At 36.4% G+C, this 26791-nt stretch overlaps 1 protein-coding gene across 4 annotated transcripts in view; it reads left to right on the top strand.

The window, feature by feature from the left end:
• DNAlig4 (DNA ligase 4) overlaps positions 1 to 26791 on the top strand; it is a 588281-nt gene that overhangs the window by 161431 nt on the left and 400059 nt on the right. For all 4 annotated transcript variants that reach the window (XM_090401217.1, XM_090401216.1, XM_090401218.1 and 1 more), the window contains one exon: positions 17287 to 17419. In XM_090401217.1, coding sequence (XP_090257343.1) covers positions 17287 to 17419 — 133 coding nt within the window. The remainder of the gene's footprint in view (positions 1 to 17286; positions 17420 to 26791) is intronic.

Genomic DNA, 26791 nt, shown 5'->3' with positions numbered 1-26791 from the left:
TCCTTTTCCAGTACTCTTTCCTCCATTCCTAATCTTCTTCAACAACCTCCAGAATATTTTGCCACTTCTCGATATTTATTTTCTATATTCTTGCCAAAGTCCTCCCATGACTTTTGTTTAGCTACTTTTACACACTGTTTAGCATTCTTGCATTTGTCTCTGTATTCTCTAAGAGCACTAGCTGACTTATTTGCCAGGAACTTTTGATATGCTTTTTTCTCTTCCTTCACTGCCTCTTTAACTTCCTGTGTCCACCATGGAGTTCTAATTTTTCTATCCTTGCAGACAACTTCACCACATGCTTCTCTAACTGAATCAATCCGGGCTTTCTTTAAGGCTTGCCACTGAATCTCCAAGGTTTGATTCCTGTTCTCAAACTCTTTCATTTTTCCTTCAATAATTTTTTTCTTCAATAATCTTTGTGTATTTTAGTCTACAGTCCACATCTGAGAGCTGCTCTACTTTTATTCGCTTTAAAATTTTCTTACATGTTATTCTTTTCAATATGAAATTTCATTTTATCCTGCTCAAGACTAAATGGTGATCACTTCCAATTTCAAATCCTCTGTACACTCTGATACCCTACACCAATGGGAAAACATCACTATCAACAATAACATAGTCAATGAGACTTTTCTTATTCCTTGCCTCTTCTCTCCATGTGAATTTGTGCACATTTTTATGTTGGAACATGGTGTTAGTAATAACTAGTCCATGTCCTGAGCAGAAATCCAACAGATATTTGCCATTATTATTAGCTTTGCTCTTTTCTCCAGATTTTACCAAAATATTTTTGTATGTCTCACAATCATTTCCTGCTCTGCTATTTAGATTCCCAACAAGGACTAACTTTTCTTTTTGCACTGTGTCAGTTGCTTTTTCTAAAGCCTCAAAAAATTCCTTTACTTCTACCTTAGTAGAACCTTCTGTGGGACCATAGGCACAAATAACTCTCATTATCCAGTTCCCCATTCTCATATTTGCCCACATTACTCTACTTGAGACTGACTGCCATTCAAGAAGATTAGCCTCGTATCTTGTGTTGAATACTATGGCTACTCCTTCTTTTCCTTGATTGTCATTGCCTGACTATAACATTTTGTATTTATTACTCAGAAAGATCTCACCAGTTTTTGCCTTTTTTATTTCAGTAACCCCTATAATGTCGATCTGGTACTTATCTAATTCCTCAGCTAGCTCCATTTCTTTGCCATTCAGGCTTCTTATGTTGATAGTACCGATCTTTAACTCTGGTGATGTTGAGTTGGGGCGTGTTTTCAGATTTATTCCAGTAGCTGACTTTTCGCTGTTAGCCCTGGTTCCCTAGCGAAAACAACGGGGCCTTGTTTAACCAGGCAACGCGCCAGCTGGCATGAAAATTTGTCATGTTGTACTATCATTTTATTATTTTGGTTTAACCAATAAGAATACAATTTGGTCAGCTAAATACCAAATTGCCAACCCATCCTCGTTCTTTCAGTATCCAAGTAGATACCCAACAGGGTGCACCATTAGAAGTTGAGGATTGGACATTAGGTCAGAAGCCCTGGTCGCTTCTCCGCATTCCTTTAAAGACTATGTGGCAGTCTCCTCTTAGTTATAGAGCTTTTGACCCTTAAGCACCTCAAAAAATTACATCAAGCTAATTTTATTTTTGATTACATGTAACAATGATGTCCTATTTCTATTATTTCAATTGTTATTTTTGATTTAAAAAACAAAAAATTATTTATAAATTACAACATGAATAAACTTTCTTATAGATTTTTTTCTTTAACAGTGATGTCCTATTTTTCAGTATTAAAGTTATTTTAGATTTAGGATCCTGGATTTTCTAGAGTTGTTCTTAGAGAAGAAGGATTCGTGGGACGAATATATGCCTTCCATATGTATGGGATTTTTAGACCATCATTATTGTTTAGATTGGGGTGGTTGATAATGATCTCACAAGCTTCCTTAAATTTGCGTTCATTCCTTGTTTTGGTGTGATGTGGACAACTAGTGCTTTTCCAGTTAATTCTTTGTGAGGTGTTCAGAGCATGATCAGAAAAGTCACCTTCACTATAATTATTATATTTGATGTGCCGTTTATGTTCTTTTTGTGTGATTGGAATTGTGCATCCTGTTTCTCTTATGTATTTTAAGTTGCAGGTGCAGTAAATATGGTATACTCTAGGGTGGGCCACCGGAGGGAGTGGGTCTTTGGATGAGTTGAGTGAGCTTTTTAATTTTGCAGGAGGTTTAAAGGTTTTAAGGGTTTAAAAAGCTTACTCAACTCATCCAAAGACCCACTCCCTCTGCTGGCCCATCCTGGAGTATAGTTCAGGAGGCCTGGACAGAGGGACGAATTCCAAATGATTGGAATAGAACTCTCATAGTACCCATATATAAAAAGGGAAATAAAAATTGAATGTGAGAATTACAGAGGTATTTCATTACTGAGTGTTCCTGGTAAGATATATGCAAGTATACTTGAGAAACGGCTGTGAAGGATTGTGGAAGAGAAGTTTGGTGAAGAACAAGCTGGATTCAGGCCAAATAGAGGCTGTCAGGATTAGATTTTCACTTTATGACAGATAGTTGAGAAATCATAGGAATATAACAAAGATCTGTATTTAAGTTTTGTAGATCTGGAAAAGGCATATGACATATTGCCAAGAGAGAAGCTATTCCAAATGCTACAGTTATATCAGGGGTTGCCAAATTTCTTTGACCGTTGACCCCTTCAAGCGTTTCTTGACTTTTTATCAACCCCCTCAATTTTACTATTACGTAATTATAATAGGACAAGCAAAAAAAGACTCTTATGTGAGTTTTTGATTGTTTATTTTATAGTTACAGTGTTTATTGTATGTATTATATAGTATATATTATTATATTGGCTTAACGTCAAAGGGATACATTTTTGTTTTTGACATCCTTTTTAACATCACATATTTGATAGGAGGGATAAATAATATATAAAATATAAAATTTAATTTAGATAACAAAATAACAATAATACAATCTTCCTTATATATATGAAAATAATACTTTTATTAGTATACAATTTACTAACATTGTCAATGTGAAGGGTGAGCTTTGTGACTCTTGACAAGTTAGCAATGTTGGGTTCAAAATTAGTAAGTTTCAGCCTTAAGTCGCCACAGAATTCTATATCTAGCTTATTTCTTTGTTTTCTTAAAATAGAATTAACATGGCTGAAACCAGCTTCAACCATGTATGAGCTTGGAAATGCAAGCAAAACGGGAGTATCATTTCAGAAAGTTTTGGATATTTTTCTACAACATTTATATTCATCCAAAAGTAACTTAAAGTCCTATTTTTAAAAAGCGTCTTAGCTTCAAGATCACCTAACAATTCAATATGTTCATCTTTTCAGTTACATTCGATATTTTCAATATCTGCAAAAAATGGTGTGATAACCCAATCTGAAATATGCATGTTTTCAAAATCTGCAAAGCGCAATTTAAAATCATCACTCAAATTTTGAAGATGTTTCGTAATAATGATGATTTAAATAAGGCTTATTTAGCTTGGAAGCCTTAAAGAATCATCCGAGCTTGAATAATCGTGACATTTTTACCTTGTCTGAATGTCATTAAATTTTGAAAATAAGTCCGCCAAGTGGAAAATATGATTCTTATTTCTCTTCAGTTCATCACTCAATAACAAATTAACATCTGTAAGAAACTCTAGGGTTGAGTCGAACAACTAAACAAATCTTTGTAGACTTGCACATCTAGACAACCATCTTACTTCAGTATGCAAGAGTAATTGGTTTGATACTTCATCATTTTTTTCACAAAGTTTGGCAAACAATCACGATTTAAGAGAATGAGATCTAATTTGATTAATAGATTTAATACACACTCTTAGAGTATCATGCAGTTTGTCACTGAGAGTTTTTGCCACCAAATGGTTTCAGTGTAACACACAGCGAATAGTACGTACACTTTGAACTTTTTCTTTCAGAAAGGCAGCGAAACTTCGATAACGGCACACCATTGCAGGTGCGCCATCTGTGGCTACTGCTGTTATATTAGTAAATGGAATATCATACTTATTTAAATATTCCTCCAATTGCTGAAAAATTGTCAACCTCGTTCCATCACTTTCAAGAAAAATTCGTCAATAGATTGATGTATGGTTTTACTATAATATCTTACAATAAGCCATAAGAATAGAAGAAATATCGAATGTAGATTCATCAAGTTGGATGGAGAACTTACTATTTTTGAGTTCTGATACTACAGTTTTTTCTACATCTTCAACCATTTTACCAATACGTCTTTTCACGGTATTCACACTCAATGGTAAGCATTTTAAAACAGGGCCAAAATCTTTTTTTCATTATGGTTTCAATTACTTCTTTGATTGCAGGTATAACAATGTCCTCTGCAATTGTATATGGTTTTCCTTTTTTTTCTATATTAAAAGAAATATTGTAGGAGGCTGTTAATCCTTGTTTATTGTCAGCTTCGGCAGGTGCTTTCATAAATAATTTTATAGTTGGTCGATGTGTGTATTTCTCTTTCAGTTCTTTAAAAAAGTCAAGAAGTTTATCTTTCTTATCGGGATGCAGTCTTTGAAGATGATCTTTCATTTTTGCTGGTTTCATTGGTAACTAAAAGTTGTTTCACAAAGAAGACATATAGGCCTCGTTTCATTTCTTAATGCAGCAATAAACCCAAGTTTCAAATATTCTAATGAATATTGTCTGCATTTCTTTTTTAGAATCTGAAGCTGCCATTGTGATTACTGGGTTTGTAACAAAATAATGCCAGCCAGGCGGGAACCACCAACATCCGTTTATTGGTAAATACATCATTTTGGCCTACTTGATTGACCTCCGTTACTATTTTCATGACCTTGCTCCATCTTATAGGTCCTATTCATGTCACTGTTCCCACGATTCACTCTTAATTGTGTGTCATTTAGGATGGAGGTAATCCAAGCTAGCTGAATTAAATATTACCCGTACAATGATGTCTTATTTAAATTAAGGGATATTACATCCCATATTGTTTCACAGCCAAAAATGAAACTCAAAGAGTTTCATGCCGAATATAGAAACTATATAAAGTTCGGCAAGTCCAAGCATAAGCATATACCTGGATAGTGCAGCACATAACCCATTTGCTAGTGCAACACTGAGACAGCTCATAGTAAGGATGGAGCAAGCTCCGATCACTATTCTTGGTATTTACCCATAATGTGAAACCCAGCTCCTAGAAGCTGTATTACTGTTCTACATTATGAGAAAAGGTCACTACCCAGACTGGTTTCAACCTTTATTTAGGTCTCATCAGTGAGTATCTAGACCAAGATAATACCAAGTTTGTGGCGAACAGAGCTTACATACCCTACTATAAGAATTACCAAGAAGGTGTCCTAATAAATTACTAAATATATGAAGAGCCAAAGGCTTCAATTTGGTGACGTAAAATTATTTAAATTAAGGGATGTTACATCCCATGTTGTTTCACAGCCGAAAAAGAAACTCAAAAAGTTTCATGACAAAAATAGAAACTATATAAAGTTCAGCGAGTCCAAGCATAAGCAAATACCTGGATAGTGCAACACATAACCCATTTGGTAGTGCAACACTGAGGCAACTCATTGTTGCACTACCAAATGGGTAATGTGTTGCACTATCCTGGTATTTGCTTATGCTTGGACTCGCCGAACTTTATATAGTTTTTATGTTCGGCTTGAAACTCTTTGAGTTTCTTTTTTCGGCTGTGAAACAATATGGGATGTAATATCCCTTAATTTAAATAATTTTATGTCACCAAATTGAAGCCTTGGCTCTTCATATATTTAGTAATTTATTAGGACACCTCTTGGAATTCTTATAGTGGGGTATATAAGCTCTGTTCGCCACAAACTTGGTATTATCTAGGTCTAGCTACTCACTGATGAGACCTCAATAAAGGTTGAAACTGGTCTGGGTAGTGACCTTCTCTCATAATGCAGAACAGTAATACAGCTCCTAGGAGCTGTGTTTCACATTATGGGTAAATACCAAGAATAGTGATCGGAGCTTGCTCCACCCTTTCTATGAGTTGCCTCAGTTTGCACTACCAAATGGGTCAAGTGCTGCTATCCAGGTATTTGCTTATGCTTGGAATTGCCAAAGTTTATATAGTTTCTATATTCAGCATGAAACTCTTTTAGTTTCTTATTCGGCTAAGGATTAAACTAAATTTATTATAGCCTAACCAAGTGAAAAAAATTTCCAACATCTTTCTCTAAATCTAGAGTAATTTAATAATAAGGTGGTACACCTTTTGGCAACTCGTATAGGTAAATATGACTTCTGCATTGCTTCTGCCTTAGTATCACCACTTCTGGGTCTGGCTCCCACTGACGAGACCTCAGCAAGGGTCGAAACTGGTTGGAAGTTTGGGTGATGAATGGCAATGCTTTAGCTCATGAAGTTTTAATTGAGGCTCGACTGTCACTCTCACCCAGGTCCTGGGTGGCTAGGGGGTAATGAATGGCATTGCTGTAGCCCATGAAGTTAACTTAGGCATGGCTATTGCTGTTACCCCTCAGATGAGATATAAGCAAATGAGTGGCTCTGCTCGGTGGTGAGATGAGCCTGCCACGGTGTAGAGCCAACCGGTTCTGAGAGTTCTTCTCAGTGCCAGGGTGAGCCTGTTATTGAGGGAACACTGCTGAGTTTTTGGAGTTTGACCTGTACTTGAACATTTGATAAAGGTTGAAACCGGTCTGGGTAGTGGCCTTTCCCTGAATGCATCGCATTATACATGTCTGCAAGGAGGTGTGCTTTGCATTATGGGAGATATTAAGACAAGGAGTGATGAATACTTGGTCCACCTTTACCACGAGTTGCCTCAGTCTTGAAGATACTTCAGGTGCAAACTTTGTTTGCTTACACTTGGATAAATTATTAAACTAAATTTAGGATATGAACTCATTAGCCTCTATATACAAGTAGCTTAGATATGAATATATTTCACATGCAAAACTTTGTTTTGCTTACTTGGGAAAATGATTAAAACCAAGTATAAAATTTCTTGGTATCTTTAATATATATATATATATATATATAAGCATATATTATAAACATATAACTTATAGGCATAACTGTTTGTATAATTCACAATAAGGAAGTGAAACATAGCTGTTTGCAAAACTAGTGGAGTTAAGTAAAAAAAAAAATTCTCTCAATTATTTCTATATGATATTCATACTGGCCTTAAAGATTATCTTTTTTTACCATAGAAATCTTATTAATTATACATAGAGCTATTTTAAAAGTTGGAATAAAGTTTGTTTATTTGAAGTTTGGGTAATTATCCAAACTCCAAATAATTACTTTCTGCCAAATTTTAACATTTTTTGTTTCCTTTTCAACTCCGTGTGATTCTTACTCAACTTCTCATGTTGATTTCAAATATGTTTTTAATTTTTTCCTGTCATACAGTTTTTGAGGAAGAAGTCTATACATTTTTATGATATAAACACTATTAACAACATCATACATGCAGAATGAAAATTAACCAGAATGACTGCCCTAATGTCTTCCATTTATAAGATGAACTTAGTGATTCCCATTTCAGACACCAGCAGTACAAGTAGTCCTCGACTTGCGATGATTTGACTTATGATAATTTGCACTTACAATAACCAAAAATTATTATTAAAAATTCTCTAATTTAACTGTGCCACCAGCATACATATATCACATTGCTTTTGTATACGCATTGCAGCATTGCCATTAGTCAACAAGGAAAGCCTGTCACCAATACGCAATAGCCACTTCTATGATTCACCCACTTCTAATTTATCACAGTCTTTGGCATGTTAATTGCTAATCAGCAGTCGATGTTTTCGTTTCTCTCGTTGCAATTTTTGTATCTCGTCGCAACCCTATCATGTCCAGTAATACTACTGATGAAAATTCCAACATAAAAAAGAAGGCGTGGAAAGCTTTAAGTTTTGATGTTAAAATGAAGGTTATTAAAGCATACGACATAGGAAAGAAAGTCGGTGAAATAGCACAAGAAAAAAAGCTGTCGCATTCAACTGTTTCAACAATTATAAAAGATAAATCAAGAATAATGGAGGCAGCTAAAGGGATAGTTCATATGAAATGTACAATTTTAACAAAAAAAAAAAAAAAAAAGGGCCAAGTCATGAAATGGAAAAGCTTTTAATGATTTGGATAGATGATCAAATCAACAAGAATATTCCTCTCGGTATGTTTACGATTCAAACAAAAGCACGCAGCCTCTTTGACATTTAAGGAAACAACAAGAAGATAAATACAGCGAGCATACATTTAACACTAGTAAAGGTTGGTTTTATCGATTCAAAAGCTGATTTAATTTACATTACATATGAATAACGGGAGAAGCTGCTAGTTCCGATTTTGAAATGGCCGAAATTTTCAAGAAAAATCTGAAAGAGATGATAAAATAGTGCAGATTTTTAACATAGATGAAACCGGACTATTCTGGAAAAGAATGCCAGAACAAACTTACATTCATAGAGAAGCTATATCGGCGCCTGGTTTTAAGGCATTTAAAGATAGGATTATGCTTCTTTTTGGAGGAAATGCTGCTGGTTTTAAATTAAAACCATTTCTTGTTTACCATTCACAAAACCCTAGAGCTTTGAAAAACATTGACAAGAATAAGTTGCCGGTTTACTACAGGAGTAATCTTGAGGCTTGGATGACAATTGTTTAATTTGAAGACTGGCTCTTAAATTGTTTTATTTCAGAAGTACGTGCCTACTGTCTTGAAAAAAAACATTCCTTTTGAAATTCTATTGCTGCTTGACAATGATCCAGGACAACCTCTTCGCATCACTGATTTGAATGAAAATATAAATGTGATGTATCTACTGCCCAATACAACAGCTGTGATTCAGCCTATGGATCAAGGTTCGATTGCTACGTTCAAGTCATATTATCTGAAAACTACATTTTCTCAAGCAGTAACAGCAATGGACAACGATGCTGTAACATTACACAATATTTGGAAAAATTACAATATTAACCATTATATTCAGAACATTGGAACTTCATGGAAGGAAGTATCTGAACAATGTATGCAACGAATTTGGAAGATGTTACTGCTGCAGGAGGCACTCAAAGAGTACAATGAGCATAGTATGTTAGAACAAATTGGTGAAGAAATTGTTGAAATTGCAAGAAAACTGGCTCTAGAAATCAATATTACTGGTATAGAAGAATTAGCAGATCACAAAGAAGGTGAACTGACTGATCAAGACTTGATTTTCCAAAACGAAAGAGTTGTAGAAGAATAAAAGGAATAATGAGGAAAATGAAAAAGAGAAATCGTTTAAAAAATTTAATGTAAAACGATTAGCTGAAATATTTTCTAAACTAAATCAAGGACTTCAGCTACTCAAAAATATGGATCATGACACTGATCGCTTTGCCAAAGTCGAAAAGCAAATTCGTGAAATCAGATGTTATCGCGAAATATATGAAGAAAAAAACAAAAAAACCCAATAAAATAAAAAAGCTACTCCCAATTGCGAGAAATAACCATATTGTCCAAATGAGTGACAGTTACTCACCTGTTTAATTAAAGATACAGTGAATAAGTTTTTTATTTATGTTTATGTTAACTAATATTTAAAGGAATTTCAAATTAAAGTGCACTATTTTTGATATGTGTTTATGTATTTTTTTCCTTAAATTTTTCTTTCTTAATTTTGTATTTATTTATTTATATGTATATGTGCTAATAAATAATTTATAAATGTTTATGTAAGTTTATACATTTTTAACCATTGTGAGTTAAATAGAAACCTAATTTATGAAAATATTATAACAGAACTCAAACCAACCAAAAATTAAAAAAAATCCTTGACTTACATCAGAATCAACTTACGACAGACACTTTAGAATGGAACCCCATTGTAAGTCGAGGACTACCTGGAATCAACTGACATGGCACGACTCACTTTATACCAAGCTTCCATCTTTATTATTATTATTACCCTAAGACCTCATGGAGTTAAAGACTCATCTGAGAGGTCCTTTTATCACACACACACAGCTCATCATATCGTGCCTTCAACACATTCCAACTCCTTGCAGACACCACACACTCTCAGGCAAGGCATTCCAATCATTTACAACTCGGCACAAAAAAACCTGCCTCTCACTCCCCTACTCACACCCTCTTTATACAGTTTCCAGGGATGGCCTCTGGTTCTCCCCGATCTCCCACTATTTTCTGTAGAACTTCTCCAGCATTGATCCTATAACAACCCCTTACCAACTTGTAGGTCTCATTCATATCTCCCCTCTTCCTCCTGTCCACCAGACTCTGCAAATTACATCTTCTCAATCTTTCCTCATACTCAACATTCCAGAGGTCAGAAACTACCTTAGTCAATCGCCTTTGGACCCTTTCCAACATCTCTTCATCCATCTGAAAACCAGGTAACCAAATCTGGGCACAATAGTCCATGTGTGGCCTAATCAAAGCCTTATACAATGGAACAAGAATCTCCCTACTTCTACACGTCAGTGTCCTCTGCACCATTTTCAGAAGCCTTTGTGTTGTGTTCACAATTTTTAGGTTTGTGTCCCCTAAATTTCAGATCCTTATCCACTATCACCCCAAGATCTCTTATTTCTTCCACCTCCAACAAGATATCCTCACCAACCATAAATTCTGCATCCCATCTTTGTTTTCCAACTTTTAAAACCTTACATTTTACAACATCAAACTCAAATCCCCATTTCCGTGCCCAATCACTCAATTTATTCAAGTCTTCTTGTGAGGCCACAACATCTTCTTGGTTCATCCCAACTTTGCATCATCTGCAAACAACTGAATATCTCCATCCAAATCTTCACCTATATCGTTAATATACAAGTTAAACAGCAATGGCCCCAAAACAGATCCCCTGAGGCACGCCACTAGTGACTTTCCCTTTCCTTGACATTGCTTTCACATACACAACTTGTTGATACCTATCTGATAGCCAGTCTCCAATCCAATGCACTAATCTAATATCCAACCCCCATCTGTTCTAGTTTGACTGTCAACCTATCATGAAGTACTCTATCAAAAGCCTTTGCGAAATCCAAGTATATTACTGTGTATCCTTCTCCTCTATCCAAGGAAGCAGTCACTTTATTGTAATAAGTAATTAGATTACTAAAACATGACCTCCCCAAATCCATGCTGTCCATCAAAGATTATACCATTGTTGTCAACCCAACTCTGGATCCTAGTTCTCACAAGCTTCTCTAACAACTTAACCACAACACCTGACACACAGATAGGCCTATAGTTTTATGCTTGAGTTCGATCACCTCCTTTATGAAGTGGCACAATCTTGCCCTCCTTCCACTCCTTAGGGACTTGACCGAGTGGAAGACTCGTATTAAAAAAATGTCAAGACAGGTGTCAACTCCCTTTCACATTCCTTCAGAATACGTAGTGATATATTAGCAAGTCCCACAGTCTTATTAACATCTAGATTACTCAACTCCCAATACACCTCTTGCTCACTTACAGTCAGTCTCTCTTGCCCATCATCTACTGCTCTCAATCTCTCCATGAAGTCACATTCACAAGATTGAAAGACCTTTATGAATTGCTCATTAAGTATCATTCTGCAATAGCTGTCTTTATACCATTTTCTCCTATCAATGTCATCCTTCCATAATCATTCTTTCTTTTACTGGCTACATATCGAAAGAACTCTTTAGGATTCTTTTTGGCTTCATTAGCTAACTGCTGTTCATACCTCTTTTTAGCTACCCTAACCAACCAAGTCACCCTCCTTGCCTGGTCTTTGTAGACCTCATGGAATTGATTATTTCCACTTCTCTTTTGCTGCCTCCACAATGCCCTCTTTCTCTGTATCGCATGCTTAATCTCTTTATTCATCCATTTCACACCTACCTTATTTAACCTTCTCGCCCTTGGCATACATTTAGACATTGCATCTACTAGATAGTTTTTGAAAATCCCCCAAGCTGCATTGATCTCTTTTCTAGCCAACTCCTCATTCCATGCTACACCCGCAAGCTGTCTCCTGAGCTCTGTTAGGTTGTGATAGAGTGGAAAATTATGTATTCCTATCTTATCACAGTCTAACATGCTTTTCCAAACAAAAGAATGAGATAAATACAATAAATTGCCTCTAAGTGTAGAATAAGTATTATGTATATATAAATCAAGTGTGTTCTGTTATGAAAAGGTTAAATAAGTATGTATTTTGTGCCATTCACGAATGTGGTTAATATAATATTGAAAGTGTAAAACTCTAGCAGAGCATTATAAAACATGTATATAAGAATTATAAAATGTAAGCACAAATTCAACAGTTGGGGGGGGGAGTCAAGTCCAAAGGTTACAGAGTTGTAACGTGAGAGAGCGGCTCACCGAAGTAAACAGCGTGACGTCAGCGTATGTGCAATAGCAGGGGAGAGATATGGACGCCGTGATGTAGTAGCACGTGTGAGTTGGCTGGACATCGAAAAGGGCGAGAATCACCGAGAAGGAAAGAGAAAATATAAGGGTCATGCGAACCTGTGACAAGGCTTTTTGTCCCTGGATCTCCTGTGTGTTCGTCTTTCGTGGAGGCATGGGGTGCGAGTGCCTTGATGTCGGATGGATCCTGATAGGCAGTCATGGGTCTTGGTGGCTGTATTCGCTGCGAAACGAAGCAAGTCTGGCAGTCCACAGAAGGCCTTTTCCTGTGAACCTACAATGCACTAAAGAATCGAAAAGGGAAGATAAGTAAACTTTGTTTGTGTTACACTGAATAGGAATGAAAGATTTGTGTCACGTTAATATGTTATAGAAGAAGAACATTAATGATCTAGGATAGGATTGTATTTCTTCTAGGACTTTAGAAGAATATTGATCTTTACCTTACTATCTGTCGTTTTGTTAATGTTCGCCTTTATATTGAATGAAATTAAGGATATGTTTAGAGTAAAGAATTAGCATAATATAAAGAGATTGTGAAAGATATGAATGTTATCTTGTGTAGTCTGACAGAGATACGGAGTCTTAGATTGATTGTGATAATAATGCATGATTAATGCATTAGCGAAGGTTAATATAATTCATACTTTAGGAAGCTACTGTATATTATTTTTTAAGTATAATAGTAGTGTTTGAATATTATATACCTTGTCTGAAACTCCCTTAAGATGGAATTTTAATTTATGTTATTATGTGTATCAACTTTTGAGTATAATAAACCTTGCTTTTGATTCTAACAAAGACTTTCTGTGATTTCTGGAATCCGATGCACCGCTTATAAAATATTAATGCGAACCTATGCGGGATATTAAAAGGGGTATTTGAAAAGGGTATATTTTGGCCACGTCTGCAGAGTTGATAGGTAACATTAAGTACTGTCCGGAGATTACCTCTTGGTTGTTAATGTTTAATAATCTAATAGCGCTAAGTGCCTCAGCGAAACAAATAAATTTCTTGGCGTTTTACGAGAGGTGAATCTTAGACACTCTGATACTCTGGTACTGCCTCTATCTTGAGGAAATTCCATTGTCCCTCAGAGGTACCAGTGCTACCCGATAGTGTATTACGGAGATAAAGCAACAAAGGTTGAAAATAAGTGTGAACAAGAATAGGATACAACATAAATGGCGGTAGGATATTGATAGAATAAGGTTAATATAGAAGAAGGTTTAGGTTAGAAAAGATTGAATAAAATACAACCATTGCACAAAATAAAAAACAACAATTGAATACAACATAAATGGCGCAGTGGTAGGATAGTTATAATAGGGAAGAAAAAGTTACAACAGCTCTTCATAATCCCCCCCCCCCCTCCTTGTAGTTCCACATATACCCTTTTCTCACATAGGTCCTCACACTGCTGGCAACCACCCAGGTAATCACCTCATGGTCACTTTCACCAATTGGTGGATGATTTGACACCTCATTTATAATTACATCTTCTGATGAGATGACCAAATCCAAGACCCTCAATCTTCACTTGCCCTCTGTTACATACTATCTGAGGTAGTTATCCCCCCCACCCCAAAACTCAAGAAACTCATTTTCTTTACTTCCAGTTGCTATCTCATCATTCTAGTCTATATTGCCATAATTAAAATCATCGTAATGATTACCCTTTTCTTATTTGCTTGGCTAATTTGATTATATATTTCATTATCACCACCATCCACATTACCTGGTCTATAACAACATCCAACCAAGTATTTGATTCCATTCACCTCTATCTCATACACCATACTGCCTCAAAACTACTGGCACTATTTCCCTCTTGCATCTCTACTTTATATGGACATAACTCTTTCTCTATCATCAACAGCACTCCCCCCTCCCTTTTTACCCCTTCTATCCTCACAAAGCACATCATACCCTTCCATCTCTATTCCTGTCAGGATGTCGTCCTCTTCCAACCATGTCTCACTTATTCCGACAATCTTTGGGTGAACAGACGCAATTAATGCAACCATTTCATATGCCTTGTTTCTTATACTTCTAGCATTTGTATACAAACACAACAGCTCATTTCTGGATCTACAGCTAGTTCCACTGATACCACTCAATCAATGTGATCTCTCCATGCTCGACTGGGGCCATTTCCCTTTCTGCTTATTCATTTTAAAACCCTTTTTAATTCCAACTGTTTCCTCTTGATCCCAGGTCATGCCATTTCTTTCCTGTCTACACATGCTCTCACCTCCTCTCGAAGCATCCACCTTTCTAATGCTGTGTACCCCTGTCCACCCCGAGCCTCCCTGTTTCCCTGCTCCTCTTGCACACCCATTCTCTCATTTTCTATACTTATACCACTCACATCCTCTTTCATAACCACCTCTTCAATCTCTCCTGTCTTACTCTCTTGCTCTTCCACATCATTTCTCGCTTGATCTGATTCATTCTCTCTCACTCTATTCACTTCTCTACCTTCCAGCAGTAGTCTCTCCAAGCAACTCGCACCATAACCACTCACATGCAGTCCATCGCTCCCATACAGTGTACATCTTCCTTCAAACTCATTCCACACATTAACAAACTGTACTCCTGTCTCCTCACACATTTCAGCCAGCATATCATTCATAATCCTTGCCCTCATATAATCTGCTGATGCAATGATGAAACCTCTCACTATGTTCATCACTTATGGTACCTGAGATTTTCTGGGAAAAAGTCTAGATGTGAGTCTAGAAAGTGTATTTTCAGAGACATCTTGCATCCCATGTCATGATATGCTTTGAGCAATGTCTTTGTAATCTGAAGATTTTGGTTTCCCAGGAACGTTTTCTGCATTCAACTTAAAATGCATTAGTTTCCTTTTAGAAGTTGTTCAAATTTGATATCGTTCATTAACAATCTAATTTCTGGCCCAATGAAAATGCCTTCCTTTACTTTTGCATTACTTATTTTTGGAAATTTTTGTTTCAAATACTGAAACTGCTTTTTTCTGATTCTTTGCTTTCACAAAGTTTTTCATGAGTTCAAGTTTGATGTGAAGTGGTTGCAGATAGATTTTTTTCTGTCTCTACCAGTGGTGCATGTTTAATCCTGACACTTTTGTAAGGCAGAAATACATTCTTTACTCCAGGTTCTCACCTGAATGTGTAAACAAAGGTCACTGTTTAACAACATAATGGTTACTTCTTGTCCTGCTGTCCCATTCACATAGGAAGCAACAATACTTAGTGTATCCTATTTGTAACTTGAGCAAAATGGCAATGATTTTAAGATCAGCACAGATGTTTCACTTGTAGGCATTATTATAATTAATGTTTCCCAGCACTATTTTTATATTTTCATGTTTCCTTCATAATAACGAATGGGCTTCTGGGCCAGATGGATGTAAGCCCCCATTGCTAAGAACAGCTTTCCCACTGAATTTTGATTAATTAATAAAAAGTCTCCATTCAGATGGTGTGTGTTCAATGCCATAGGACTCCATTAGCTCATCTTCGTTAGTACAAAAGGTCAGATTATCACTTGTACTGAAATAACTGATGTACTCATTTCGAGATTCCATTGTTGCAGCTATGAAGCTAACAGTTATGCACGATCCTTTGTAAGCTCCTTCAACTCCTCTTAAGTGATTAAGTGGTGTGGATTATTGTTTTTGACTCTGAAATGATGTTCTGTGTCAGATATTTCTTCTGTTTCTTCGTCACCACTCTGTGTCGTCAGGTGATAGGTGTTTCGGTACTGGCAAATCAACCGAATGAGGTACTGGTTGCAAAGCCAATGCAACATTTAGATACACAATGTGTTTCTTATTTTTTGATGAAAATGCTGGAACTTTTGTAAGGCAGAAATAACAGTCACCAAAATGATTGGTTGGCTCTCTCCAATCATTGGAACAGCAAATGGCATGCAGGATCTGATTCTGTTCATCCAAGCATGCAGATTAACTACACAGCCTTGTACAGCACACATACGGAGCCCAACTTTTATCTCGATCACCTATCAACTGAAATAATGTTCGTAGGCTTCCTTAATTAATTTTGTAAATGGTCTCTGCTTCTTCTTTGGGATGAACTTTCTGCACACGTAGCAAAACAAATGAGCAGAATTAATATACATACAAGGCATTTTTCTGTCACAGAGAGAATATGACACAAGCTATATCTGAGACTCGGCCACAGGGTGGACTGTACAGGCTAATGTGGAACGATGTAATATGTTGCATCATCATACGCAATAGTTACATATGTATTGCACATGGTTAACTAAGCACAGTTCATGCAATAACAGCAGAATGTGATTGCATCAACGTTAGGCAACAATAGCTGATATCGGGCCTATTGTGTCTGGAATGGTACGTGATGGAAAAATTTTAAAAACATATTTGAAATCAGCATGTAAAACTGATTCAGAAATACCTTTTCTTGCAAAGGAAACAATATGTGTATCAAGCAGTTAATAATTATATAATTATTCAAAATATGCATTATATATTTGATACTTTTTAGAGGGAAAAAGAGAGAGATTTGCTTATATCCAACAAAAGCGTGATGTGAAGATTTATGAATTATTATAGTTAAATAGTTACATAACCTTCATCCTTGATGACTCCCTAATAAAATAAAATAAAAGTATAATAATACTATACTTTGCTTGCTGCATTTTTTTTTTTTGCTGATGTTTTAATATAATTGCATTATACATTAAAATTTTCTTTTGATTTTTTTTCTTTCATTTTTTTTTAAATTAGCATATCTAATTTGATTATAAGAAGTTGTATTTGATGATTAATTACTGAGTATACTCTCTTTTTCAGGAAGCTGGAGATTTTGCAGCAGTTGCCTTTTTTGTACTTAAGAAACGCTGCTTGTCTAAAGGAACATTAACAATTGAAGATATAAATAAACACCTTGATAATATTGCTTCTAGTTATGCTTCAAAGAACAAAGGTATTCATTGTAAATTGGACTTCAAAATATGATAACCTAAGACATTTAAATAAATGTGTTATTACACATAATTAAACATAGTTTTTAAAAATGATAAAATATTTTACTGTTTTAGTTACATATTTTTTTTGCATAATTTTCTTTTTGGATAATACACATAATACATCATCATCATCATACGTATCAAGGGTTTAGGCCTAGCATGGCCTGTTCCGGCCTTAGAAGTCATCATTGAATCGTTTAAGAGGACATCCTGGTTTTCTTTTTCCTAATGGCTTGTACTTTAAGGCTTGTTTTGGTAATCTTTCTGTTTTCATTCTTTGAACGTGTTCCATCCATTTATGTTTATATTTTTTAATTTTTTCTATTACTGGTTCTTGGTTTAATTCTTTCATAATATCTTTGTTCATTTTGTGATCAAATAGGGTATACTTTGCAGTTTTTCTCATAAACTTCATTTCTGCTGTTGTTAATCTTTGTTTGTCTTTTTGTTTTATTGTCCAGATTTCGCTTCCATACATTAAGACCGGTAAGGCTAATGTATTGTATACTTTTAGCCTGGTTGGTTTTTGAACTAGGTTTGGTTTAAATATAGAGTTAATTACACCTGTTATTTTTAAATATTTTGCAATTTTTACGTTTATATCTTTTTCATTTTCATATGTGATCATACATCCTAGGTAGTTAAATGAATTCACCTGTTCTAAGATCTTGTTATCTATTACTATTTTAGTTCTTGCTGGATCTTGTCCTTTAAAGGCCATAGTTTTTGATTTTTCTGTTGATATTATCATACCATAATCTTTGGATATCTCATTTAGATTTAAAATAGCTTTCTGCAAGTTATCTTCAGAATTTGTAATTATTATTTGGTCATCTGCAAAGAGGAAAGTGTTTAATTTAACTGTAGATGAAAGTTTAATTCCTTGGTGTAAATTTTTACTCCATTTTATTATTATTTCATTTAAGTAGATATTAAAAAGAGTTGCTGAGAGGAGACTCCCTGTCAGACCCCTTGGTTTATCTCTCTTGTATATGATAGCTCGTGATTTAATCTTATTTGTATTTGATTATTTTCATATATACTTGTGATAGCTTTTAGGATATTATTTGGTATTTGTCTTTCTTTTAATATGTTAAATAATATGTTTCTTTTAACTTTGTCAAATGCTTTTTCAAAGTCAATAAATGCAATATGTTTCCAAATTATATTCTCTTCTTTTCTCTACTATTAATTTTAGGTAAAAGGCTGGGTCTATACAGGATCGTCCTTTTCTAAATCCATTCTGTACCTCTAGAAAATAAAGTTTTCGGAATATTTCATTAGTTTGTTATTTAAGATTCTGCTATATATTTTGTAACAGGAATTTAGTATACTGATACCTCTATAGTTTTTAGGGTCATCTCTATTACCTTTCTTAAAGATAGGAATCACAATTGCTTTTTTCCATTCTATTGGGGGGATACCAGTTGAGTAAATTTTATTTAAAAATAGTAAGAGTCTTTTTTTGAATCTTGTTCCTGCGTATTTATATAGTTATGAACCTAGCTTATCTTCTCCAGGTGATTTTCCGTTTCTTGTTTCTTTCAGGCTGATTTCTAATTCTTCTTCAGTTATTTCCTTTTCATTTTCGTTAATTGTTTGCAAGTTGTCTTTTTTAAAATATTTGTCTGTCCACAGTTCTGTGTAGTAATTTAGAAATTCTTCTAATTTTAATTCAGTGTTTAATTTTATGTTTTCTTTGGTATCTGCATTTAGGTGTTTCAAAATCTTATATACATTGGGTCTTATTTTATATAAATCATGTTCTAAATTAGAAACAAATTTATTCCATGATTCTCTATGTCTTTTTCTGACTTCTCTTTTAGCTATGGCTCTTATTCTATTTCATCTTCTAATCTTTTACTGCTTAACCATTTGTGATAGGCTTCTTTTTTCTTTTTAATTATTTCTTTGATTGTATGATCCCAGATCTTCAGTTTTTTTCTTTTATTGAATTTTTTGGTCTTTCCTAAGCTTTCATTTGCTGCTGCATTTAGTATCGTTTTTATATTAAGCCATTCTATTTCTATTTCTTCATTTTGTTTTATTTTATCTAGATATTGGTTAATTCGTTGTTCATATAGCCATTGTACATTTGTGTCATTCAGTAGTCTAGTTTTATAAACAAATGTTTCAATTTTATTTTAACATTTAATTTAATTTAATTTTATTTTTATTTTAACAAGGAAGTGGTCACTGCTTATTTCATATCCTCTGTGAACTCTAACATCTAGTGAAAATTTTGATGTCTTTTCATTTAATATGAAGTAATCTAATATTGATTTCCATCCTCTTGCTGCCCAAGTATATTTATGTATGTCTTTATGTTTATAGAAGGAATTCATTATTTTTAGGTTATTATAAACTACAAAGTCGATCAATTTTTTACCATTTCTGTTTAGAGTGCGTTCACCATGTATTCCTATATTATTATTAATTTTCATGTTTCCAATTCTTGCATTTAAGTCTCCTGCTAAAATTATGTAGTCATTTTTATTTATTTTATTATATATGTTTTGGAGCTGATTATAAAAATCAATATTATCCTGTTCTCTTCCTTCTTCTGGGGCATATAAACCAATTATTGTTAAATAGCCTCTAATCTATTTTTATTCTAGCTTCTATTATTCTTTCATTCCATAATTTATAATGTTTTAACTGTTTTGAAAGGGAGTTATGTATCCATATCATGACTCCTGCTTGTGCTCTTTGGTCTCTGTCGACTCCACTGTATATCACATTAAAATTTTCAGTTCTCATAGTTCCTTTTACACATAATACATTTGTGTTAATACAAATATATGATGTGCTTAACTTTTATTCGATATATGCTTTATGTTTTTATACCAAGCTAAAACAACTACAGGATTACTTCCTTATTATTATTATTGTAAGGGCACTTCCATGGTTTCTGAAGACTCATCGCAGGAGACTCAAACTATCCACACAATCTATCATATCACTTCTTGAACAAATTAACAGACAAAACACTCACAGCTGACTCTGGCAACCCATTCCATTTATTCACAACTCTCCAAGCAAAAAATCTAGTCCTCATGCTCTACTAACCACACTTTTACTCAACTTCCAGTGGTGACATCTTGTTCGATCTTCTCTAGCCAAGTGCTGAAACATTTCCCCTGCATCAATCCTATAAATCCTTTCAGTAAGTTAAATATTTACCTATCAACCAATATTTCTTCCCCACAACCTCAATCTGCCTCCATGGAGAATATTCCACAGACCTCTCACCATCTTGGTTGCTTGCCTAAAGGGCTGTCGATGTGCAATAAATAGCCTCTTGTTTTCAAGTCATCTCCCCTTTCCGTTGGTATAGCCTGTTTCACAAACAGGACTCTGGCAAACCTGGTGAGCATTGCTGCTGCAAAAGTACATCTTCCCTAGTTGGAGAAAAATGCCAGCTTGACACCTAAGTAGTAGATATCTTTCATCACCTGGTGAAATACCACTACCTTGCTAATTAGAGACCGAAGTGCTGTAGCCATGTTTGGTTGCTAGAGCAAGGGTTCTGGTTTCTTCTACCCCCCCACTCTTCTCACATGCATTGAGAGTGATATTCTCAATGACATACCAATCTCACTGTAGAAAGCCCAGACATATATGCTTTATGTTTCCGTCCATTTGAGGGTATAGTAAAATGGTTCTGCAGGCTGGATGCTGGTTAGTACATGGGACTGCACCAGTTAGTAAGAAATCTGGAGGCTTCTGAATCAGCTAGTGTGAAATCCTGCAACCATGTAGTTTGCCAGTTCATGATTAGAGGGAGACCAAATACTGTGGCTGGCTGCAGGAGTAACTGTCGAAGCCACTTATGGACATGAGACAGAGTTCCCTCTGTGTGGGTAGTATGTTTGCAAGTCTGTCACCTCTCACTGCATGTACCACTTCGTCTTTATCTCTTCCTCAACAAATACAATGGAACACAACCCAAAGAAATGTGATTTTACAGCGGATCTCAAAAATTCTCTCACAAAAATGAGTTATAAAAAAAAAAAAATCCAACCAAACAACACACCAACACTAATTCTTACCAAAAAAAAAAAAAAAAGTTTCTACATTTAATTCACCAACATCCATGGTCTAAACAGCAATAAAAAAATGATGTGCACTTCCACCTGCAGTCATCTAAATCAGGATTACTGTTCCTATCATAACCTCAACAGTCACTGTCCACCTCAACTGACAAACTAAACAGTACACAGCTCTTTGTGCTATAAGGACTCACCTGTGCATTCATCAGTGAATGCATAGGTGAGTTTCTCACCTATGCATTCACTGAGAGTGGAAAATCTTGAATTTCCACTCTTTGATCTGCTTTGGTTGAAAATTTCTCTACTAAATCAACCTGCACTTTTCATATGCTCTCTGTCTCTCTCTATCGCTCTCCAAATCCATCAACTACTCTAACTTTTTCAACTATCTCTCTCTGCAAAACTCAACTTTCTGCAGTCGAAATACCTTAATAGTGAGCACATCCTTTTAAAGGACTTTAATGTTCACAACTCATATTGGCTTCCCTTCTCCACTTTCACCGATCAAGCAGGCAGGGATGCTGAAGTATTTGCTATCAGCAATGACCTATCTCAGATCATTAGTCTTCCTACCAGAATACCTGACAAACCCCTTCAATTTCCAATACATTGATCTCTTCCTAACAAGCTCCCCATCCAGGTATACTGTGGTCATCAGTTCCCCTCTTGGGAACTTGTTACACAACCTCATTCGAGTTTCTTTTGCCACAGAACAGCCTTTACCCACCAGTTCACAGTCTCGTGTCCTTTGCCATTATTGTCTGTTGCTACTTCTAGTCCCTTGCCAAGGCCATTGGATGCAACTTCTGTCCAGCCAGATTTTCACCACCCTCTCATCCGAATGCTACTGTGGTCACCTCACCTAGACAAGGCCGACTTACTGGCATCCCTCTTCTGTTCCAATTTCTGCATTGATGACACTCCACCAAGAACGGTTTCCTTTCATGTCTCCAATAGTCTTCTGGCAAAAAGAAATCCAAAGAATCCCTAATAACCTGAAGAATCCCTCTTCAATCTATGTTATTCAGCTGCATCTACCCTAGAACACGGAAACAGGTTCACATCCAGCTCATCCCAAAGAAAGATAACCAACAAACTACCATCCAGTTGCTCTCACTTCTGTTCTTTCTAAAATTATCTCCATAATTTTAGAGAGAACAGAGGTATGTTTCTAGGTTGTACAACTCTTGAACCACCTAGAGACATCAACTAATTATCAACCAGCAGTATGGATTCAGCCACTCACAATCTAAAGCTGATCTTCTTGCTTTCACCACCCACTTATGGACTCAAGCCAGGGACAAATTTTGAGTAACTCATGTGGTTGCCCTTGGCATTTCAAAGGCATTTGATTGGGTTTGGCAATTGCTACTGTTGGGTTTAACAAACCTGCCATCCTATTGGTCTGCACCTTCCTCATTCTTCAACTACATGTCATGTTAGACGATTGACTCTCCTCAGATTTCCCTACAAGGGAGGGTTCCCAGATGAGAGTGGGTGAAAGAATACCCACTCTCTTCCTCTTGTATATAAATGATCTGCTCTCACAGATTTTCAGTCCTATCCATATCTTTGCCAATGACAGTACAATCCATTCTTGTAGTGCTCAAGGATTAGAATCCTCAAGATCTACCATGACCACTGACCTGAAATCAGATCTCCTATCTTTATAACAGTGGGGCCCGGACATCCTCATAAACCTCAATGTCACCAAAACTCAGTCCTGTGTTATCTCTCACAAGAAAGAGCTCACATCCATCACCTTACCTTCAGTAATAGTGAGATATCCAAGCACAATCAAATTTCTCTTCTTGTACTGACCTGCTCCTCCAATATTTCCTGGCACAACCATATTTCAACTATAGCTTTTGAAGCTTCTGAAAATTTGATGTACTTTTTTCCAAATGACACTGCTTTAGATCTTCACAGCTGCTAATGCTGTTTAGAGCCTAAATCCACCCATTGTGGAATATTGCTCTCATATTTGTAGTGGTGCACCGAAATGCTCTCTAAGATTGCTTGATTCCATCTGGAAGAGGATATTATGCTAATTAAGTATACCTCTCTCACATACCCACTTCAATTCCTCTCTCAGAGATGTTCAGTTTCTGTCTTGTGCCTCTTCTTTTAAAATCATTAAAACAAGAGCTACTGCTAATCAACGTACTTTTACAGTACTTCTTGAAACTCACTAAACGAACTTCACTGCCTTCTCTTTCATTCCATCTAATTCTGTCATTAGGAACGGTCTTTCCCATTTTACCTTCCTTAAAGATTATAATCCTCAGTTGTTCAAGCAAAATGTGAACAGATTCCTCCTTTCTTCTATTCCTCTTGCCCACATATACCAATTTCCTTGGTATAATTTCTTTAATTTATAGTATAACCAAGTGGAAAAACTTGCAATGACAGTACCTAGTTAAGGAGGAGGGCAGTGATAGAAAATGATTCCATAGGTAGGCTTTGTATAAGAAATGGGTGCGAGTTTTTAGATGTGTGGAGTGTTTGATGGCAGAAAAGACTGAATTCATTTGGCATCAGGAGCATGAAAAAATTACTTATTGGGATGAGAGATCTAATGCAGAGAGTCAGGGAAACTAGATCATCAAGGGAGGAATAGGAAAAATGTGTGTGAAAGTTCAGCTATGGTATGCAAATGTTGATAATGATATGAATAGTTTCAAACATGGTTATGCATCTGATGAAGGGTGGAAATATATGCTTTTAGGTCCGGATCTTTTGAGTATGTCTGGGAGAAGGAAAAGAGAAAGTTCTACAACTAGGACAAATAGATTGCATATCTGATTATAAGAATAGACTTGGTGGTAACTTATGTCTATACGCAAATGCCACTAACATCAAAAACAAAGTTGTTGAGTTCGTTGCTTTATTGAATACATTGTGACCTAAGATTGTTGGTATCATTGAAACCTGGCTATCAGAATCAGATGTGGTAACTGTTATCAAGTGTAATGGGTACACTATTTTTAGGAATGACAGAAGAGATAGGAGAGAAGGGGGGGGGGAGTACTACTAATAATGATATCAGATGAGTTAAGTCCACTTATGGTAGAAACACAAGAAAACAATGTCCCATGTAGCAGTGAATTTGAGACTATGTGGTGTGAAGTGGAGGCTAACAGAATGAAATACACTCATGAGCAGTTGAATTAGAGATACCTGCTGTGTTGACAAAATGGTGCTGTGATCGCCCCGGTGAATGGAATAGTGCCACATGGCGTGTGACGGGGATGTCGTCTGCGAGATCTCAGTGAATTCGATTTCAGCCAGATAGTCGGAGACAGACATATGGGGCACTCCATCTCTGAAGTCATGCAGGCATTGGACTTTTCACAGGCCACTGTGTCAAGAGTGTACCTTGAGTACATGGAATCCGGTAAAACCACAGCCTCCAGGGAAACTGCCATGGTGTACAATGTGTCGATGACAGGGGGACGCCGTTGGCTAGCTTGGATGGTAACAGCGGATAGACGGGCCACAGTGCCGCAGATCACTCGCCAATTCAATGCTGGACAACAACGACGTGTGAACAGCCACACCATCCAGAACTATCTCCTCGTTATGGGGTACAGAAGCCACTGCCAGACTAGGGTACCTCTGCTCACCACACATCACAAGGCACAACGATTGGCATGGGCACAGGAACACTGCCATTGGGCCCTCGACACATGGAAAAAGGTCGCCTGGACTGATGAGTCGAGGTACACGTTGGTACACGCCGATAGCAAGGTATAAGTGCATCCCCAAGCACATGAAGCGATAGATCCCTTGTGTCAGCAGGGTACAGTTCAGGCCGGTGGTGGTGGTGGTATCCTTGTATGGGGACTGTTTACATTGGATGAAATCGGTCCCCTGGTACATCTACCATCGTCCCTTACTGGTGAACAATAGAGGGACCTGCTGTCAGATCATGTGCACCCATTTCTGTGCCTACAGCACCCTGCAGGAGACCTGTACCTACAGCAAGACAATGCACTGGCCCACTGCTCCCGAATTGTGGCTGAGTGAGTGGGTGAACACTCCACAGACATGAGGATGCTTGACTGGCCCCAGAGGTCCCCTGACTTCAATGCTATTGAACACATCTAGGATGCTGTCAAGAGAGATATACACACACTGGACATTGCACCGACCAATCTCCGTGCATTGTGGGAGGCTGTGCAGCAGTCATGGATCAGTTTGGCTCCCCAACGCTTCCGATGCCTTGTGGAGTCCATGCCATGCTGCATCGCCACCGTCATCAAGGTGAAAGGAGGTGCTACCCACTACTAGACAGGGATCTTTAATTCAACTGCACATGAGTGTATATCAGGGGTGTTCAACCCATTGATTGCGGAGCGATTTTTGGTCGATCTCTTGTGTATTCCTCCTTACTTACAAATTTAATTACAACTGAAAACATAATATTTTTTTATCATTATTTTGTATTATTTTTAATTCACTTTAAGTGTATTGCTATTGTTTATTTATTTTTCGTTAAAATTGTCAAGTCAGTAATTTTCATATAAGTCCGGGTAAATGAATTAATTTGGATCAGTGGAAGTCAAACAGCAAGCCTAGTGAATACGATTATAAGCAAAGTGTAAAAACTCGATTGTAGCTTAAATATTAAATATTCCAAAGCACATTACATCGATTTTTTACTTAGGTAAGTCCCATGTGAATATTGTAAAAAAATAAACTTTGTTTGTCTCGGTTTAGTTTGTATTAGTTGTTTTTGTAAATAACTCTTTTGAAGCTAACTGTATGTACTGCTTTAATAAGAATATGTTAGAGTGTTAAAAACAATGGCAATGTTTTTGTCGCCGAAGCTGTACATGGCGGCATTAGAAAGATTGTTATTGAAACTTGTATGTATGAGAAAGGCTTGCAGGTTCTAAGTGTAAACATCTCTGAAGTCAGTCAGAAAGAGTTCAAACAACTTTCCGATGGTTGGCAACTTACAATCAAAAGAAAGCGGAGGAGAAAAAAAGGCGTGCCAAACTTGAAACTTAAGATGAAAGACTCATACCGATTCTTTGGGGGTTGCCAAACTTCATGCGAGGTCTCAGAGGAGGCCTAATAAAAAGGGACTGAAGCAAGCAAAAGGGGTCCTGGTTCCAGAATTGCTGTCAGAGAGGAGGCCGCCCGGTCCAGAGTCGCCGTCAGAGAGACTGCCCGGATCCACGTTGCTTGAGAGGAGTTTCCCACTTCCAGAAAGGAGCTTCTTGATTCAAGATGTCACTAGCGAGAGGCTACTTCAAGGCCACAGACAAG

Source organism: Typopeltis vanoorti, chromosome 12, assembly GCF_054136105.1.
Source record: "Typopeltis vanoorti isolate ZY-2024b chromosome 12, IOZ_Tvanoo_1.0, whole genome shotgun sequence".
Taxonomy (NCBI): Eukaryota; Metazoa; Arthropoda; class Arachnida; order Uropygi; family Thelyphonidae; genus Typopeltis; species Typopeltis vanoorti.
This window is presented reverse-complemented; position numbering and strand designations above follow the sequence as displayed.